The sequence below is a fragment of the Chaetodon auriga genome, chromosome 11, assembly GCF_051107435.1.
Source record: "Chaetodon auriga isolate fChaAug3 chromosome 11, fChaAug3.hap1, whole genome shotgun sequence".
Classification (NCBI taxonomy): Eukaryota; Metazoa; Chordata; class Actinopteri; order Chaetodontiformes; family Chaetodontidae; genus Chaetodon; species Chaetodon auriga.
In genome coordinates this window covers 18387102-18406374 of record NC_135084.1, presented here as the reverse complement: position 1 = coordinate 18406374, position 19273 = coordinate 18387102, and the positions used below count along the sequence as shown (strand labels likewise).

Below are 19273 nucleotides of genomic sequence, written 5' to 3'. Positions count from 1 at the left end.
GACACCAAGAATCAGCGTCCTTCATGACGACCTTTGGATCCCATCCAGTCTAAAACCAGCCAGCAGCTCTCTGTCATCAGACTGTCGCACCTCAACTCTGACACCGAAGTAAACTCCACTTGTTCCACGATAACTGCACGTTAAAGCTGCACATCCAGTGATGCCAGCATGATTTATAGTGGCTGCTGTTTACAAGAGGAATGAAAACAATGTCTTTGTGATGACAATCATATGATTATTATATTTATGGAGTTTCACATACTTCACTTTGCATTTTATATTTTCATATTTACCCATCATTATTTATTTTCATTAATTTCTTTAGTATTATTTTGTAGTATTTATCTTCTCGCATCTTTAGCCCCTCTGGTCGAGCACATAAGTCATCATTTGTTGTCTTTAAATGGGCACTATGAATAAATTCACTCGACTTTCTGCAGTACTTAAACTCCAACCTCAAGGTCATCTGAATATTTCAGTCAGTATATCAGTCCCAGCGTCATCATCAGTGGTTCAAGTCAAACTCTCTCCACATAGTAAGCTACCAAACCCAAGTGGGTAAATCTGCAACAAACCTGCCCTCATGTCTGTCTTTAAATGTTATGTTTTTTGTTTTTTTTAAATGCCGTACTCATCTTACTTTGTTTTTACCTCAGTGTTTTAATCTCTTAATTTCACAGGTGTTGCAAATTAGTACCCCAGAAAAAAACTATGACACTTGCATCAGATAGCTGTATTCAGTTTGTCTACGCATTCTCTATGTGTACCTATCAAATAAACCACACAAAAACAAAATGAATAAATAAATAAAATATGTGCGTCTGTGTGCGAGCCTGCATGCTGGTGCACACGCCAACACTTGTCCAGTTGCTTACATAACCGACATGTGTGTAAAACGCCTGTATGACCCGCGACTCTCAGGCTTTGTTGAGTGTCACCAAATGCTTCATCGCTCTAAAAGCAGACATTGAAGTACACGGCTCACACTGCTGTGGACTGAGTGATTTACACTGTCCAATATTACGTAAGTCAAATATGATATGTAATACTGTGGTCTGCTCTGAATAATTCAACACAAATGTTTAATACAAGTCCAACAGTTAGTTTGTACATACGACAACAATGAAATATTAACACACACACGCTCTCGCTCTAGAAATAGATAGACTACATCTCTAAAAATACGGAGGTCTAAGAGCATTTCTAAATTTTGCAGGTTTTTCCAACGGTTACCATTTCGCAGTAATCTTTTAAATATCACGCAGCGCTCGTTGCTTCTCCTTCTGCATCTGCCCAAGCTTGAGTGGCAACAGATTTAGCAGCCTTCATCCATAAGTCACCATTCATTGCTCTCGTCAGTTTATCCCTTAATGCTCGCTGTGAAAACCAGTGACCAACATGTCCAACTCTCCATGCACATCCCATCTATGTCCAGCGTGAGGGTTCTTGAAGTCTTTGTGAATGAAGCATTACACAGGACGGGGCAAGAGATTAGTAAGAGAAATATCATTAAGCCTCCACAGATCAGAGGTTCAAAGAAAATGGGGCCATTAAAGACTAGGTTAAGCCTGAAGGAAAGCAATAATCTAATGTTAGATTGAAGGGAGAGGATGAGAGAGTGAGAGAGACAGAGAGAGAGAGAAAAATCTGACACACAAGTGATAACCGGAAAAGCCGAGAATTATATCATTCCCAATTACAGTCTCACAAAGTCCAAAATGCAGCTAATTTCTGGGTAAGTCGCTGTAAAAATGACAATTAACCATCTCAGCTTTAATTAAAAATGCCCTCTGGCCACTGACTGGTGTGTGCAGATGCTGTTTAAAAGGGAGAGAAAAAACCTGAAACACTACATAACAGTGAAGACTTAGTTTTGCTGAAAAATGTAGGTTTGACTAGCAGTAGAAATACAGTCAAAGTCTGATAAAAAAAAAACAGTGCACGCATTGTATCATTTGCTTTTATGAGAACCTAATAAGGTGTATTGATTTTCTGTATACTAACTGCAAAATACAATACAATACAAAGTGTATCTGTCATGATATCAAATAGAGGCTGGCCAGTCGGTTTGGAGATTCATGGGGTTTTGGAGCTGCAGAGCATTTGTTTTCATTTCTGCTGAATCTGTACTTGGCACTTCTCCTCGTGACATCAACGCTGGGATAGTCTAGATGGATAGAGGATATTTAGATGTATAAAGACTGATAACCCCGGCGGCCAGACTGCGATGATGTCAGTTTGGCACTCTGCACCGAGCATGAAACCAAACAACAAACCCATGCAGCATTTGGCGCTGCATCCATGTATAAGGTAGCATATATCGACACATAAATGTCACAAAAGGACAGTGTTCACTTTAAAGACATGCAGGCAAAAATATGCACACATGTGTAATGTAGACACACATGTTGCTGTAGGCTCCGTGTGAACTGAGTGAGCTTAGGAGAGGAGAGCCAGACCAGCAGCGGCTGCATTGTTTCACTTTATCCCCCTCTGTACTGACAGCACAAAACAGACAGAGCTCCACCAGCACAAAGCCGGGGGCATCCAGTGGCAGGCCACAACACCCAGAGGTGCCAAAGAACCTCACCCCACCAACCACCACATCCTTTTCCCCCTAAACTGTCAAACATCTCAAATCCCCCACCCTGCTCGGCCCCTCATGACATCCTGATTTCACTCTCTCTCTCTCTCTCAAGGATATAGCAAAGCTATTGATGAATTAATGCCCCCAACATGCTCATACCAGAAAATCATTATTAAAGCCTCAAGAGGTATGGATGCAAATCATGTTATTGGCAAGACAATGAATCTATAACAGCAGTCTTTACATTTAAGAGCCTCCTCAGATTTCAATGCACAAGATTTTCTGTGCGCAGTGCATCATCATCTGCCCCACAGCTGTCATGACCTCACACAACGTACACTGTTGTCTTAAGTATCAACATCACTCTAAAACATCCCTCTATAGTAGTTGCTGATGGAAAGCACCACACATCTCAGGAAGCTCTGTAAAGAGGAGTAGTTCAGTGGGTCATGATTCCTAATGGCCACTTGGAGAAATGATTGTGAGAGACAGAATGAGTCAGTAAATGAATGCCTGAATGAATAAGTCAGAAAATCGCTTCCTGGATCCGTTAAGTGTCATATGACTGAAAAGAGTTCAATAAATAAATGTTTTTGACAGCGTTCTTCATACTTTACTGAAAAAAAAAACAGTTCATCAGCGTATTACTGCGCACAGTCTGCTTTTTAGAGCTTTTTCACTGATAACAGCTGTCTGCTACGGCCAAAAATGACAATATGAGAGCAGAGGGAGTGAACCAAAAAGCAGGATGCAGGATGGAGCACTAAACAATGAGCAGAAACTAGAGAAAAAGCTACAGAAAGCTCCAGATTCAGGTGACAACTGCCCGTACGGGAATATTGTTTTAACATTGTCATTTTATACATTAATCAATATAGCACTTGTAGTGAATTCCTTAAAGCAGTACAAACAAGTCCTGCATACCACACCACATGCTTTGCTTCCATCTTAAAGGAGTAGTTCAACACTTTGGGAAATCCATATTTGCTTTCTTGTCAAGACTTAAAGGAGAAGACTGATACCACTCTACTGATTGTGTGCTAAATGAAGCTGGACCAAAGGGATGGTTAGCTTAGCTTAGAATAAAGACTGAAAACAAGGGGAACACACTTCCCAAAAAGCATCTAACTGGATGCATAATTTACACACACCTGTGCTGTATACAGACAGCATGAACATGCAGGCGCAATTAACTTTCTGTACGGCAAACTGCCTGCTGTATGCTGAAAAACTCCTGCACGTTACTGCCCTGCAGACAAACATGCACCTTAAATCTGACTGTAGCAGATCAGCTTTCCATGTTCATACACACTCAAACACCCACGCAGTCAAAATGAATGATACAGGACAAGGTGCACCACTGAATTCACAACATCAACCTCTGAGACAGTCAGTAACCTCTCCTGCATTTTTTTAAGGTGATACCAAATCACAACACTGATCTAAGTTCAAGTATTAAAAAGAAATACAAGTATAAACGTCAGGATAAACCCACTACTCACTTGTGTTAGGAAGACAGCACCCTCTTCCACAGCCATGTTCACTTACTTCCCCTCCTTCTTTCTTCCTCTCCTCTGAGTGAAGAGGAGTGAAACCTGAGCTCAGAGTGGCCAGCCAGCCAAGCAGCCAAACAGCCAAGCAGCCATCTATTCAGTCAGTCAGTCAACTAGGTCTGTCCTTATCTTAACCTCACGGGCATCCATCCCACTCAGAGGAAAAGGGGAAGGTGCCATTGGCTCAGGTAACAGAGTAAAAAAAAAAAAAAATCAAAGCACACCAACGAAAGTAAGCACTGGAGGCAGCAGTTCCTTCCGCTGTCTGGTCGATACCCTGCACATCAGATGGAGGGATGGTGGGAGGAAAGAAGTGAGTGGGGGGGGGGAGAAGATGAGAGGGGGTCTATCTATCTAACTCTCGAGTGAGTAAACAAAGCGCTGAGCATCTCGCTGTCTTTCACGCTGCAGAAAGGACACAGGCCAAATCCCCTCTGCTGCCTCTCGCCCTCGCTGTCCCCTCGCTATCTTTTTTTTAAATGTGTCAACAAGGGTAAATCCCTCCCGCCTCACAGACGCTCGCCTCCTGCCCCAGAAAGCACCTTCGAGCGGGGAGGGCGCAGGAAGAGCACTCTGACTTACCATAATAGATGAGGCTTCTCCCTCCCTTTCTGCCTCCTTCCTTTTCTTCCTCATCTTCATTTACTCTGAAGGGGGTGGGAGTGGAGGTGGGGGGGGGGGGCGTGTCAGTGTGATCTTGATATCCAAGGTTGGGGAAGCAAGCAGGGAGAGGGGCCAAACTGAAAATAGCAGCTGAAACAAATACTTTAGCTAAAATGACTCAACTGTCAAATCGCCCCCCCCCCCCACCCTCCTGTCCCTTGTTTTCCCACCCACTCTCCCTCTTTCCCTCCCACTTATTCTCTCTGGCTCACTCTCCCTGCCAGCATGCTCTTTATTGTCATCCTGCTTATCAGCTTTTTTCCCCCTAACAAAGACCAGCGTGTGTGTGTGTGTGTGTGTGTGTGTGTGTGTGTGTGTGTGTGTGTGTGTGTGTGTGGTGAGTGTTAAGGCTGGGCTTGCTCTACCTGGTTGCATGAAATCAACCAGGGGATCTCAACGCATGGGGTAGTGATTCTATATGTGCCTTCTAAAGGCGGCGGGGGGGGGGGGGGGGGGGTATACGAGTCCAAAAACAGCAAAGATGAACAACAGTAACACCAGACGCTATTTTGGGGTGAGTGGACCAGTGGGGGCGCCCCCCAGCAGTCAATGGGGACACTTTAACAGAGGATTAGGGGCTTTTCCTTTGGTATTAGGGACACCCTCTGTCCTCCCACCTCTCACCCCTCTTGAGACATGCCCCTCTGCAGCCAGCTGAGTGGGAGCCGGGGATGAGAAGCTCACCCCCACTGATTCCCCCTCACAAATCCTGCTCGTAGCTGAACCCCAGCACAGGGTAGGAGCCAAGAATACTCTCCGCTCTCCTGGAAAACGCCTGGATCTGATCGCTATCTGTGTGAGCAGAAGGCGGTCGACGTCAAGCGTAACATGCAACAAAACTACCACATCCATGTTAGACGTCTGATCATGGGCTATTACACCTGTGGGTGATAAGTGATCTGATTATCTTATCTTGGTGGACCACACACAGCTAGCTAGTATGCTTAAATCTTTTTACCCTTTGGGAAGCAAAGCTATTAGACCAGAGGTCATGATTCATTGCATAGCAAAAAAAAAAAAAAAAAAGTCTGCTGCACAAAGGTCTGTTGTTGTTGTATTTATTTTAGCTTTATTGCCAAGAGATAGGTGAGAAGATTTATACCATATAAGACTGACATTTGTCAGGTGCAGCTACTTCCTGGAGTGTGAGATGTGTGAGGCTGCCAGACAAATGGTGGAAACACCTGTGATAACTGCAGCTGGCCAACCTCCTGAAAAGCTTTTTTGGATTAAAAAATGAGATATAACTTATTAATTAGTGAGCTTCAATGGTGCTGGTAGTAGATTTTGGACCTTTGGACACAGCCAGGCCAGCTGTTTCTGCCTGCTTCCAGTCTTTACGCTAAGTTAAGACAACCAGCTGCTCGATGTGGCTCATACAGACAAGAGCTTGATTTTAGCCTTTTCACTAACTCTGTCCAAGAAAGTGGATAAACATAGATATCTTATTGCGTAGTTTAGGAAATAAACCATGGTTAAAGTGGGGTACAGATGGTTCAAGTAAAACACTTGATAAATGTTAAGAAAAATTTATGATCGTTGACGCAAACTTCTGGTCTCTGGCATGAAAGTCGGACACACAAAGCACACATTCACCAGTGTGACCTCTACACCTTTACTGCTGTACAAAACCGTTCAGTAAAAGCATAATTCCTAGGGATGTTCGGCTAAATAGATAAATTTATTGTTAGTGGAAAAGCCGCTCTCAACAGATGTGTAAACAACTGCTGTGGTCAGTAACCTCCAGGATATGGAAAATCCCAGGGACACGCCGCTGTGTGGTCACCCTTTGCTTCTGCCTGCAGTGTTTTGATAATAAATGATAAACACAGCCCGTCAGTGTCAGAGCCATATGTTTTATTTATAGCAGGAATGCTGCTGTTCTGGCAGTTCTGCCTATAAGATCACACCGACAAACGTGCACATTCACACGGACAGAACAGACAGTCACATGCAGCCATCCGTCCCTCAGCCACCGCTTCACATTCTGTCACTACTCCAGAGGAATGGCACCGCAGCATTATGGGTATTTTCCAGTGCTATCAACTTTCAGACGAGAGATAAAGAGAGTTATAGAGAGCAAGAGAGCGAGAGTCAGAGAAAATGAAAAGGCGAGGGAGACAGAGTGGCGTATGTGAGAGCAGGACTGCGATGATAACCGCATGACTGCGATACAGCGGTCATGTGATGCCGATGGGGTTGAGCTCATTACTGTCGTCCCCACAATTTTTTTTGATCTATTGATAGGAGAATGGGGTCAATCTCATGTTACTCCATTGCGCAATGCGCTTGAGATCAAAACTGTCACACACGTCCAGTCAGGTATACAGACTCTGATCGGTCAACAAAAACTGTTTTCAACACGGAAACACAGATAAATAATTACCGAAGACATTCAATGTTGGATTCATCATTATAATTATTTTTACTGAGTCTCCAAATGGACACAGCAGTTCAAGGCTCGATTACGAAGCTTCTTAACTGCAGTAGGTTTATGTAGAGTGCTGCAGGGATGACGTATGTCTGTAGGCCCACCCGGAAGTTAGCATTTCCTTGGTTCCCTTGACAAAAACCCAGCAGGATTTAACCATTGGATTTTGGATTATTGCAGAAAACAAGCTGCATGGCAAGCTACTTCTATCATTTTTGAAGTGTGAATGCAACCTCCAGGAGTAAAAAGCTAACGTTGGGCATAAATGAACTGTTGAACACCATGGTTGCATGACTTCAGCATCACCACCACGAAGCCTCCTGCTACACTACACTATACACACTTTACTAAGATTGATAAATCTGCAAGTTGGAAAGTTGAACTTGGACTGGTTGGCGAGAGCATGAGTGTAAACACAGCGAGCCCGTAAAGGCAGACAAGAGTTGTTCATTTACACACACATTTTATTTTGTGATACAAAACATGAAAATCTCTTAACCAGACCTGAATCTATTCAAAAAACCTATTGACTTTGGACCAGGGATCCAAACTGACTCTTTTCTAGGTTTTAGGACTTGTTCCTGCAGCACTCTATTAGAGACAGGCCTTTATTTGTGATTCCCTCTGTTTGATAAGTACATGTGTTCATATTTTAGTATGAAGTAAACCGCCATGATGCTTTTTCAGCGCGGTAAGAAAAAATCCATAGCATCACATCCCTATGTGAGAGCTGACAGAGGGGGTGACAGATGCTCTGGACCAGAAGAGACGAGCTGAACATGTGATTGGTGGATCACAGATCCCTTCACGCGAACACTGCAGTCAGCAGCCCTCCTCTGAAACAGCAGCGTTACCATGGCTACTGGGGGAGGTTACAACAGAAGAGAAAGAGAGTCAAGCTTACTTATGGAAAATTATCTCTTTTGACACAGTTGTCCTCACACACACACACACACACACACACACACAGAACACCTCAGTCATTCTTATGTTCGTGCCTGTCAACGGTCTCGAATCCAGTATGGCTCAATACGTTATCTGGGAGAATAACATTGTGGTCAGATGCTGAAAGGATTTTTTTCTTGTGGTGGCATTTGTGAGTTATTTTATGTTGTATTTATATTTGAGCACTGAGATTCTATCATTAGAAAGAGGAAAACGATATAACACAGAGAGGAGATCTACCATCACGTTTGTGGATAAACACTAACAGACTGACTGATGTATGCATGTTTACATTGTGTCATCTTCTATATGGTGGGACAAATGTCACCATACAGTAATAAAAGTGTTATATCACAAATGCTGTAATTACTGGAGAAAGCAGCTCTTTGCTTCATTTCTGTATGCGACTATACGCCTGTGATATCCAGGCCTAACAAAACAGATATGCTTACATACTGAAAGGCATATAAATGGCTCAGGGCTAATCCACTTGTCTCCCTGCTGCCTTTCCTTTCCTGGTTTCACAAACATATTAGGTGAGCTCAAACATCTCAGAGGAAAAATATCACACCCCATCCTCATTCTGGGGACTATCCTGAATATTTGTAGAGGACATGCAACACACAACCAGCAGACGGATATTTACTGGTCCTGCAGCACGGAGCTCGCTCAAGGGCACAGCCCCCCCTCTGTCACCTAGGACATGAAACCGCCATGGAGGAGGGGGGAGGAAGTCAGGGGGGAACTTGAAAAGGGTAGAAAGGAGAGAAAGAGGAGGAGAGGAGGGATGGAACTTGAAAAGGAAAATAGGTGAACCACTGAACTGGAGCAATGAGAGAAACAGCAAAGCTCAGACGTCATTACGAACCACCACCGCCCAGTTTGGCTAATGTATACGTTCACATTCACTATGAAGCCAGTTTATTGAAAAGGCCCTACACTGCCTATTGAATTAATTTTAGCTCTTACAATCCTATTGTTTGTGTTTGTTTCGAGGCTGTCGGAGGCGTGCTGAGGTGACATACAACTGAGAAAATGTACAGCCTTTTCACCGTATGTAATCACACAGTTGTACCACTGCAGCACACATGAAGCGTCCTGGTCTCTACTGTCGAGGACCAGGGACAATGATGCTGACACTGAAGTGGGGAGAACTTGAATGTCGCATTGGATTTCATCCAACTGACTCGTCAGCTGTGCAGGTGAAATCTACACACTAGTGCACCGTTCTGGATCAATAGCCGTCCCGCTAGAAAGTCACCCTAAAACAGACTCCAGAAGAGCAAAGGTGAGACAATGAAGCAGACGCAGGAGGAGGGGGAGACGTAAAAGGAAAGTGGAGGTGGTCATATGGCTGAGAGGAGTCAGAAAGCGAGGTGGTGGAAAAGAGTGAGAGTAAAGCGACGGGAAGGTTATTCATATGAGAGGAGAAACAGAACGGAAGAGCAGGACACACAGATGACGACAGCACAGACTTAGTTAGAAAACACAAGGACAGGGTGTTAATGGCCAAACACTGACAAGAGCCCAAACAAAACTGAACAACATACCAGAGTTTAGATAAATCTGCCACAAAGTCAGAGACATCAAACTCCTCCTCCTCCTCTCCCCACTGCTCTTCCTCCTTTAGCCTCAGTTTGACCTGCAGCAGTCGCTTTCAACAGTCAAACACTGGACTCTGGTGGACAGTATCCTGCATGACAACTGTGTAAAACGTCACCGGTCCCTCTGTGACATTTTGTCCACGACTGGTGGTTTTTTTGCATCATGGCAGTCCGAGAATACTATTAGGTGATGGTTTTGGGACTTTTCACTGTCACTCATGGAGGAGTGTAGATGGAAATGTGATGGTCAGAGGAGATCTGCACTTGGTGGTATGTTTGTCTAAAACACTTCTTGGATAACAAATTAAAAACATGGCTTGTTAAAAGGCTACTATTGTGTTTTGTGCACTCAAAGTCAGTACACTGCAACAGGACTCGTAGCTGGATCAACTTGATTCTTTGGCTGATCTTAAAATTCAAATCTATGTTTTTAGATTAACTATACCTGTACATACAGTGGCTACATCTGAGTACATCTATTGGGTTTTTTTTTACGCTTGTTTGATGCCCTTCTTTTCCCTTCTTTACCTATCATGTGTAGTTTCCTACATTTTAACATTTCTCTAAATGTTTTTGCCGTTGCTTTTATTACCCCTTGTACAAAACAACTCCATTTAACTCTGTTTTGGTCTCCACCACCTTCTGAGGGAAATATCTGTTTTTTTAGCTGCTAAATGCTCCACTATGTTCACCAGCTAATTGCTAACTGCGACTGTCTGCTGTTCGGTGCTGAGCAGGCAGAGTGCAGTGGGTTTTTAGAGCTTTGTGGCAGGAAATAACGCTATTAGAGCGCGGAGAGTAAAGCTGTGGAAGCATAAAACCAAAACAATGAGCTGAAAGAGGCTACAAAGCTCTGTAGAGATGAGGGGAAGTGCAGTCGGGTGGAGTTACTCTGTGGCTTCTTCACTATAAGTGACCCCTTTTACATTACATACAGTCATTCGGATCATAGCTCTTATAAAATATTGATATAGCTCCTTTATGACTTAACAACAATGAAATCAGTGCAAGACACAGACACACAGAATCACACGAGCTCCCAAGCACAACGTCTAGGAGTTATTAGACATCAAATATGTATTTCACCGAGCAGACCTCCAATTTCCAAAAGCCTTTGTATCATCTCAATAATCCATATGAATCCCCATGGCTCAGAGGTGAAGCCATCTCAAGGTAATGACTGAAGAGAAGTCCATAAACCATCTTAAAACACCTTTTGTGTCAAAAAGGCAGTTCTCTTTTCTTAGGAGTGAGTTTCCAATCTTTGCGATACAGTAATGACACATAAAAATGCAAATGACTAAGCGGTAGATGGACTGAAATGACTATTCCCAATAATAATAGAGTCAATCTTGTGTGAACAGCAGGTAGCATACACGAGCTGTGGGAGCTGAAATTGAGATGAGTTGCACTGTAAGTGTGTATGCGGTCATACGGAAGGGAGAAAGAGGTCCATGTGACACATAAATTTATGAATTTCAATGAGCGTGTGGGAAAAATGTGACACAGAAAGAGGTCAGTCTATTGAAAAGACATCAGAAATAAGACAAAGGCTTGCAGAACAAAAAAGTTAATATCACCGAGTTTTAATCACAAACCTCAGGAACGTCCCCTACTTCCCCCTCTTCACACTTTTATGGAGCTAAAACTCAAAACAAAATGAGTACGTATATGCAGTGCATGTTAAATGAAAGAGGAAGAAAAAGCATTGTGTAAGCAGATTACAGCCACATGCTCCTCTGGTTGCACAGCACACATGGACTGATGCTGTAATGTAGACATGATGACTAATGACAGATATGGACACACTAACTCACTTTGCACACATGCACGGACACAAGGACAGAAACATGGATTAATTATTTCCTGTCATTTTGCTCTTCTGTTTCTCGGGGTGTCATATAAACTTGGACAGCCTGAACTGACGTGAAATAATTAATCACAGGATGGACTTTTCCCTCAGTTTGTAAGGGCAGTTTTAGCTGTAGAGTATCTGTTACCAGGATGTGAGATCTGCCAATGATCCAGAGGAGGAGGAAGAACAAGGAGATCCAGCTCCTTCCAAGAAAGTAATTCATTTCTTCCGCTACCTCCCTGTAACTCTGCCTTTTAAATGCAAGGAGACAAGAGAAATGGCTCTCGAAGTCTCTTTCAAAACAGTGTGCAAAGGTTCATGATTAAACCACTTCATCAACTGCAGACATCCATCACTGATGATCGTCACTCCATTCCTCCTCTCAACTTGTTCAGATTAATTTCTGGTGGAAAAGAAGTGGGAGTGATGGAGGGACAGATGTGAAAAAAGCTTTGATAATCCTCTTCCTTCCTCTCCATCCTCGCTCTTTTAGGCCCCTTTTTGCCTCCCATCTTCCTCCACCTCTCTCTCCATCACATCTTTATCAATTTCCCTGTCTCCTCTTCCTCCCGTCCATCTGTCCACTGCCTCTATCCATCTATGTTTTTTTTTTCCTGCTTGCTTCCCTTTGCCTTTCTCATACGCAGCAATCACCACTCAACATCTCTAAATTCGGCGTACTCCCCCGTCACAGCCTCTTCTGAGCCGACCTGCCAGACTTGATATTTCCATGTGTGTGTCTGCATGCGTGTTACGGACAGGGAAAGACTGTGCACTGCTTTGTAGATTTCTAAACGACCTAATGCCTTCGTATCTACACAAACAACATACACCAACAAGTTATTTAGCTTATTCTCTCCACCTCAATGTCTCTTTCTCTGTGTCTTCACCGGACATTAAGTTTGAGGACTCTTCAAGAGCCAGTAGGCTAACACACACACCTAGATCACTTAGGTCAGTCAATTTTAGAAAAGTAGACCACATTTTTGTGTTTGTATGAGCATCTCCTAAAGATATGCTGCACTGTATCTACAGTAGATGTGCAAGTGCTTTCGACTGTGTACAGTATTTGTGTGTGCGCGTGCGTGCGTGCGTGTGTGTGTGTGTGTGTGTGTGTGTGTGTGTGTGTGATAATTATCTGTCTGCTGAGACTCGTACAGCAGACAGAGAGGCTCTTGGCCAGACTTTATGGAGAGGAAAAAGCCAAGTGTAAAAGCTTCTTGTCCACATTATCGCTTCTCACAGAACCACCATGGAGGACAAATACATTTAGCTCAGCGCTCTCACATCCAGCAAAACACCTCCTCTATCTGGGGAGTGACCATCAATTCTTTTGTATGGAAAAACTTTTGCAGAACTTTAACTTGTCTCCAGTGACAAGGAGAGAAAAAGCTCTGACAGCTTTAACTTCTTTAGCTTTCTAAAACTTTTAAATGGAAAATAAGGAAAATATAGACGATCAGCATTAAAATCAATATGGAAAATGGGATCCACATTTGCAAAAGATGCCTTTAAATTGAGACAACTGGACAGAAAAAAATCTGCTTTAAATGTCATTTCTGTGGCTCCCACCATAACATTTTGATAACTCAAAAAGCCATCTATAAAACAGAAAGAGATCTGTTATTCTGGCCCGTCGAGCAGGGCTGAATGAAGAGCAGAGTGCTGTAACTGTTTTCGTCTGATCTTTGGCAGGCAGAAAGCACCAGACGAGAGCAGACCACGAGCCATCTGTCCCCCCTGAACCCCCCTCCATCTCCACACAGCACGCACGCACACACACACACACACACACACACACACACACACACACACACATATGCAGGCAGACGTAAACTTGCACACAAGGACCTAAACTAAACGTACACACGCACACGCATGGCTCAGTAAACATGTTAAAATTAGGGGACAATACTCTAATCCTCCATGATCACCCTCTGACATGAGGCCAAGCGGACCAAATGCTCCATCCAGACATGGAGGATGTTTGAGAGGAGGAGGAGGAGGAGAGGGAGATGAAAGAGGAAAAAGAAGTGAAATATTGTGAGGAAGTGAAAGGGGATTTACAATTATCCGACGCGCTCACCAATACAACTGCTGATCTTTCATTTATACTTCTTAAAATCCGTGTACCCTCCACAAATACAGAGGTTATTACACATTACAGCCTCCTCTGCTGGAGTAATGGTCTTACAGGTCCTGGGGTTTCTGCTTGGCAAACGGAAGGCTATTAGATGCTGAAACAGCCAGCTGCCCCTCAGGCAACACAAAGTAATAGGCTGTTGAATGGGGACGCCTAAATCAATAATAGCAGCACTCCCCAAACATGGCTACAAGACAGGCACTGTGGGTGTGGAGGGTGAAGAAATTCACCTGCGTTTTGTTGCTCGGAAATGGTCAATATCCAGAAAGAACACCACGCCCACTGCTGGATTTCTTTAATAGCAAAACTGCATTTTGAAATTTAGTTTAGATCTTTAAGGCTTGAAACAGAATTTGATTTTGTTGGAAAGCAGCAAAAACTCAGCCATGTTAGGCCCCTTGTGGCAATAATGATGCCATGACCAAACCACAACATGAATCCCTGAGGTCGCGAGAGTTCAAAGGGTCAACTGGGTCAAGCGTGGCCTGAAGAAGGATTTCAATATATTTAAGGGGACAGAGCCATGGAATGGCCATTCAGTCTGTCTGCTCGCAGCAACTCATTTAGATTAATAACACCAGCAGATGTCAGTGCAACAATCCTAGTTCCTACACATGAGGTGGAATGGCCCTGAAGTCATATCATGTGACTTTCTTCAAGAAAAAAAAAGGAAACAGGAAAATAAACAGCTCTCTCTTTCTCATGCAGGATATGCTTATGAGCGGTGTCTCTCGAACGATTGTGCTGCGTTTAGCACAGGACATGGGACACGGAAATCGATAGAGGGAGGGGTACAGGACGATCCAGAATGTCTCCCTCACTCGTCTCCTCTCTGGGTTAATTTTGATCAGCTGTTTTCTTACTGCGGGACACTGCAACATGAATCTGATCCACTGGTGTACAGTAATCCGGTAACAGAGACGTGGTTTTACACTGCTGGGCTCAGGATGCGCGCCACCTCACGTAGATCACACAACACAAGGATGGGTGCTTTGCAAAGCAGCTTGAGCATCATGCAAGACAACATTTGGTGGTTCCTCTACCTTACACTGCATACTTTACGGAGGCGTAAATACAGCCGTTTCTTCAGTGGAGACAAGCTGTTCAACAGAACTGTCTAAAGGTGCGGCTGATGGTTAGCCGGACTGTCGTGCAGTTGCAAGCTATGTATATCAGTGTGGTTTACAAAGGAACACAGCAACATTTTGGGATATATGCTAATTTGTTTCCTTGCTGAGAGGCTGATACCTCTCTCAGGTCTGTATATAGATGTGCCAACAGCTGGTTAGCTTAGCTTAGCTAGCACAAAGGCTGAAAACAGAGGGACACAGACAGCCAGACTCTGTCTCAAGGTAGAAAAATCCACTTACCAGCACCTCTAAAGCTCATTAATTACTACATTTTATCTTGTTTGTTCAATCTGTGAAAAAACAAGTGTAAAAAGACATGATAAGGGGCTGATGTGCCAGAGTATTTCTTGGCTGGGCAATTGAACTATTCCTTTATTGCTTACATACATCCAATATCTGGGTGAGAACATGGTGATTTACTGTGGTTTGTACATTACTGTGTAACTGTCAGAGTAAGTAAAAGGCAACAACCAGTAAACGACTGCTGGCAGTTGGGACTCAGCCTATTGTCCTGCATGGCAGACAGTTTTTTATCGTGGGTGGCAGCACTTTTACTTTAGACCAGCATTAGTCCTGTGGCACTAAAATCTGTGACTGACATCCTCATGAGCCTTCCCCGCCCCCCTCTGTATGAGGGTGTGTTGGCTGACCCTCTCTGACCCCCCGAGTCCATCCATCCATCACACACAGCTGGAGCTGACTGCTCATCAAGGCTGCAGCTACGTGTGCTCTCACACACACCTAAAAAACAACACGTATACATACAGTAAGCAGTCTTGAACACAAATTTTGTGCAGTGCAATACACTTAGTGTGCAAGCAGCCTAGGTGCGCGCACACACACACACACACACACACACACACACACACACTCATTTTGCCTACTGTGGTACATATACATGCCCCAGCAGGGAGCGTCAAGGTCGCAGCTGAGCAGAGAGACTAATGACCTATAATAAGACACAACCTTGACTGATGGTACAGTCAGTTAGCTTGGCTATAGCAGCCAACAGGAGCACACACACATAAACAGACACACACAGAGGGCTGTGCTCTGTGCAGCTCAGCATCATTGTTCCGCATGTGCTCTCTTCGCTGAGGAGGACTCTGATCTGCTTTACTTAATTTTACCTCAGCTTTGTACAGAGTGTTTCTGTTTGCTTCTCGACTCCTGACATCAATAAAATGCAAACATTTAACGAAACTGAGAGACACTTTGACAATTTTTGGTTTTAGTATTTGAAATAATTTCAGCGCGTGACATGTTTGCGACACATTTCTTACATGTTTGTTACTTTGTGGTGACATTGTCATTGACACACGTCTGTTCCCTCAGTACAGTCAGGAAAGACACACATAGCAGCAATGACAGAGAAACTGAGGTCAGCTTCACCACGTTAAGGTAGGTATGTGCATAAGGACACTTTGAGGCTATGACGGCGTCAACAACAACTCAAATGAAGTCACATTTGTTCAGCCTCTGCCCCCGCACTCAGCTCACCTTGAAGTGTCTCTTCTATATAGCATTAACATGTAATCTACACAAACACATTCAGAAAGCTATAGCTACAGCACAAACACATAGATGGAGGATACACACACTCACACTGGATATTTACACACATATCTATACCCTCAACCCATTCAATCAGCCATTTGCACCATATTCCCTCTCTCCACCAGTTGTAAAATGGCCTGTGCCTGACTCATGACAACACTGGCATCATGGTGACATTGAAACAATCTCAGTTGCGCTAACACATCATAATATGATATAGGAGACTCCTTGCCGCCATTTTATTCAGTTGACTGTCACCAAAGAAACTGATCAAGGGCTTTAAATCCATTTAAAACTGATCATTTTAATCAGAAATATCAATGGATTGTAAAGGTGAAGACCTTAATGACACGAAAGTCACGATGACCCTGCGGGAGGAAGAACAAGCGCAGCCTTTTCCGCTGCTGTCTACTCTGTGTCATTTCTGCTTACTTCCAACACTTCTTCTAATTGGTCACTTCAGCAACTTGTGTGCGCGTCCATGTTTTTTCCTAACGGCTGGAGCGGCCATTTGGCTGTCAGGAGGGAAGGTCCCAGAAAAGTTAAAAGTGCACTGTGGGTGTCAAGATGGCTGACACACAGCTGACAGTATACCAGTCAGCAACACACACGCATACGCACAAATAGGCATACGCACACTCACACACACAGTGACAGCAACCTAGTCAGCAGCAACACTAACAACAACCTGACTCATATTGCTGCGTCTCGGTGCATCAGATCAAGCCTTCATGCTGACAGAGAGCAAAGTGTGCGATTAGACAGAACTTCATGTAGACGGAGACGATCAAGTGTCGACTTTCTAATACTGAGGTCCATCGTTTCTGATAGTAACCTGTGGGACTGAATCCTACAGTGCAACAACTTTTTATTGTGGAAAATACCTAAAGTCAGCATTTTTCCTCATCCTGATAATGTGTCTGGATACAGATTGCATTTTAATAACAGGTGTAAATAGGGTCTGTATTATGTGTGTGTCAGTCACATCTGCATCATAAGATCAGTGCATCACTATGCTTTGAGAAGCCGGAGCCAGCAAATGTTTGGCATTTCAGCTTAATAATCGACTTCTGCAATTAATCACTCTTCACAATCGTTGGTGTTTAATTTTCAGCCGAAGGATTAATCACTGAATTAATTAATGCTTCAGCACAACTGCAATACCAACATGATGAGAAACTGATAAAATTAGACTTTACAACAATCAAGTTGTGTTTAAACTCAAAAACCAAAGTAACAGATTTTATATTTACTCTATCCAGAGTCCAGTCCATGTTTGCTCTAAAATAGTGACAAAATGATGACAAACAGACTGTCAGCAGTGTCGCAGCTCTTGGTATTATTACTCATTTCCCTCCAGGTAGGAAACAGCTGGGTGGGATCGTAACACTATGATGGATTTCTGGTCAGACGCAGAGGAGACAGATCACAGATACAGCAGAGGGTGGGGTGTCCCTTCTCAAAAGAACCAGAGAGGAAACCCCAAAACATCCAGTGTGAGAGCATCAGCATGGCGATACACGTCAGGGAGCTGACCAGAAGGTGCTGAAGGTCTTTTCTATTTTCAACATGATGGGTGTTTGTGTACCAAACAGAGGGGAAGAGGAAGAAGAAGGGATGATGCTGAAGATGATATGCAAGCCGCCCACTCAGCGACGGTGTAGAAAAATGATTAATCGCATGAGATGAGAGAATTGCCATGACTCAGTTATGTCTGGGAAAGCAGGCTCATGTGTTGGTAATGAAATGACTGTGTGAGGTGAAAGCTGACACAGCAAAGATTAAGTTTCACCGTCGTCATCATCATCATTATCATCATCATCATCATCATCATCATCATCATCAGAACGATAGCAGTCACCATCCCTGCTTTATGTTTAACATTAGCAGAGTTTCAGTGGTGCCACATTCCTGGAGATGTGGGACTTTTTTTTTTTCATTATCAATACCTTTACCAATTATTTTGTTTATTAATTGATTGATTGTTTGGTCTGTGAAATGCCAGAAAATAGTCTGTCACAATTTCCCAAAGCCCAAGTTAACTTAGTTCGACTGATTGCTTCATCTGACCAACTGACCCACAAATATATTCGTCTACTATCACACTGGAATAAAATAATCAACCAATATTTACATTTGTTAGGCTAGAACCAGTGAATCTTCACAATTATTGATAAAAGAATTGACTTGTGATCAACAAAATGTCATTTCAGCTCGAACAGCTTCTACTAAAATACAAAATACAAATCGCAGTTTCCTGTAAAGCCTGTGTAACGTCTTTAAATGTCTTCTTTTGTCCGACCAACTCCAAAGATATTCAGTTTATAATGTTATAAAGCAGCAAATCCTCATGACTGATCTGCTGAAACTTCTCCATTTTTACACATCTGGTCTGGATGTGTTAACCTTTAACTTTCACTTTACCATCTTGTTTTTGGTTCCACCTACTCCTCTGCTCTCCTCTGCTACTGTGTTTTTGCCCTCGCTGTACAGTATTAGTGATGGATTTCTGGCAGGAGCAGTGGGCTCGGAGGGCACCTCGAGCAAGAGCACAGCATCAATCCTGAATACCTGTTCTGCCCTCGGGGTAAACTCGTATCACAACATGTACAGACAATGCCCCTCTTAAAATGTTTTTTAGGCCTGCATGCAAAAAATCTGGAAAAAACTATCCCCCAAAGATGACAGTCCATCATAATTCTGATATCATCAGCAGACTGAAATAGGCCACATAGGAATATGAAAATGAAATGTTTACTCCAATTTACCAGCCTAATGAAAACATACAAGTAATCATTGATGACA

At 43.3% G+C, this 19273-nt stretch overlaps 1 protein-coding gene across 40 annotated transcripts in view; it reads right to left on the bottom strand.

Moving 5' to 3' along the window:
- The window catches only part of LOC143328042 (ankyrin-3-like), a 125633-nt gene that overhangs the window by 64533 nt on the left and 41827 nt on the right, over positions 1 to 19273 (bottom strand). Inside the window, exon 1 of one of the 40 annotated variants that reach the window (XM_076742904.1) lies at positions 4090 to 4246. The exons of the other annotated variants lie outside the window; for them this stretch is intronic. Coding sequence (XP_076599019.1) covers positions 4090 to 4125 — 36 coding nt within the window. The 5' untranslated portion in view covers positions 4126 to 4246. Of the gene's footprint in view, positions 1 to 4089; positions 4247 to 19273 lie in introns of those variants that run through there. 40 annotated transcript variants of the gene reach the window in all.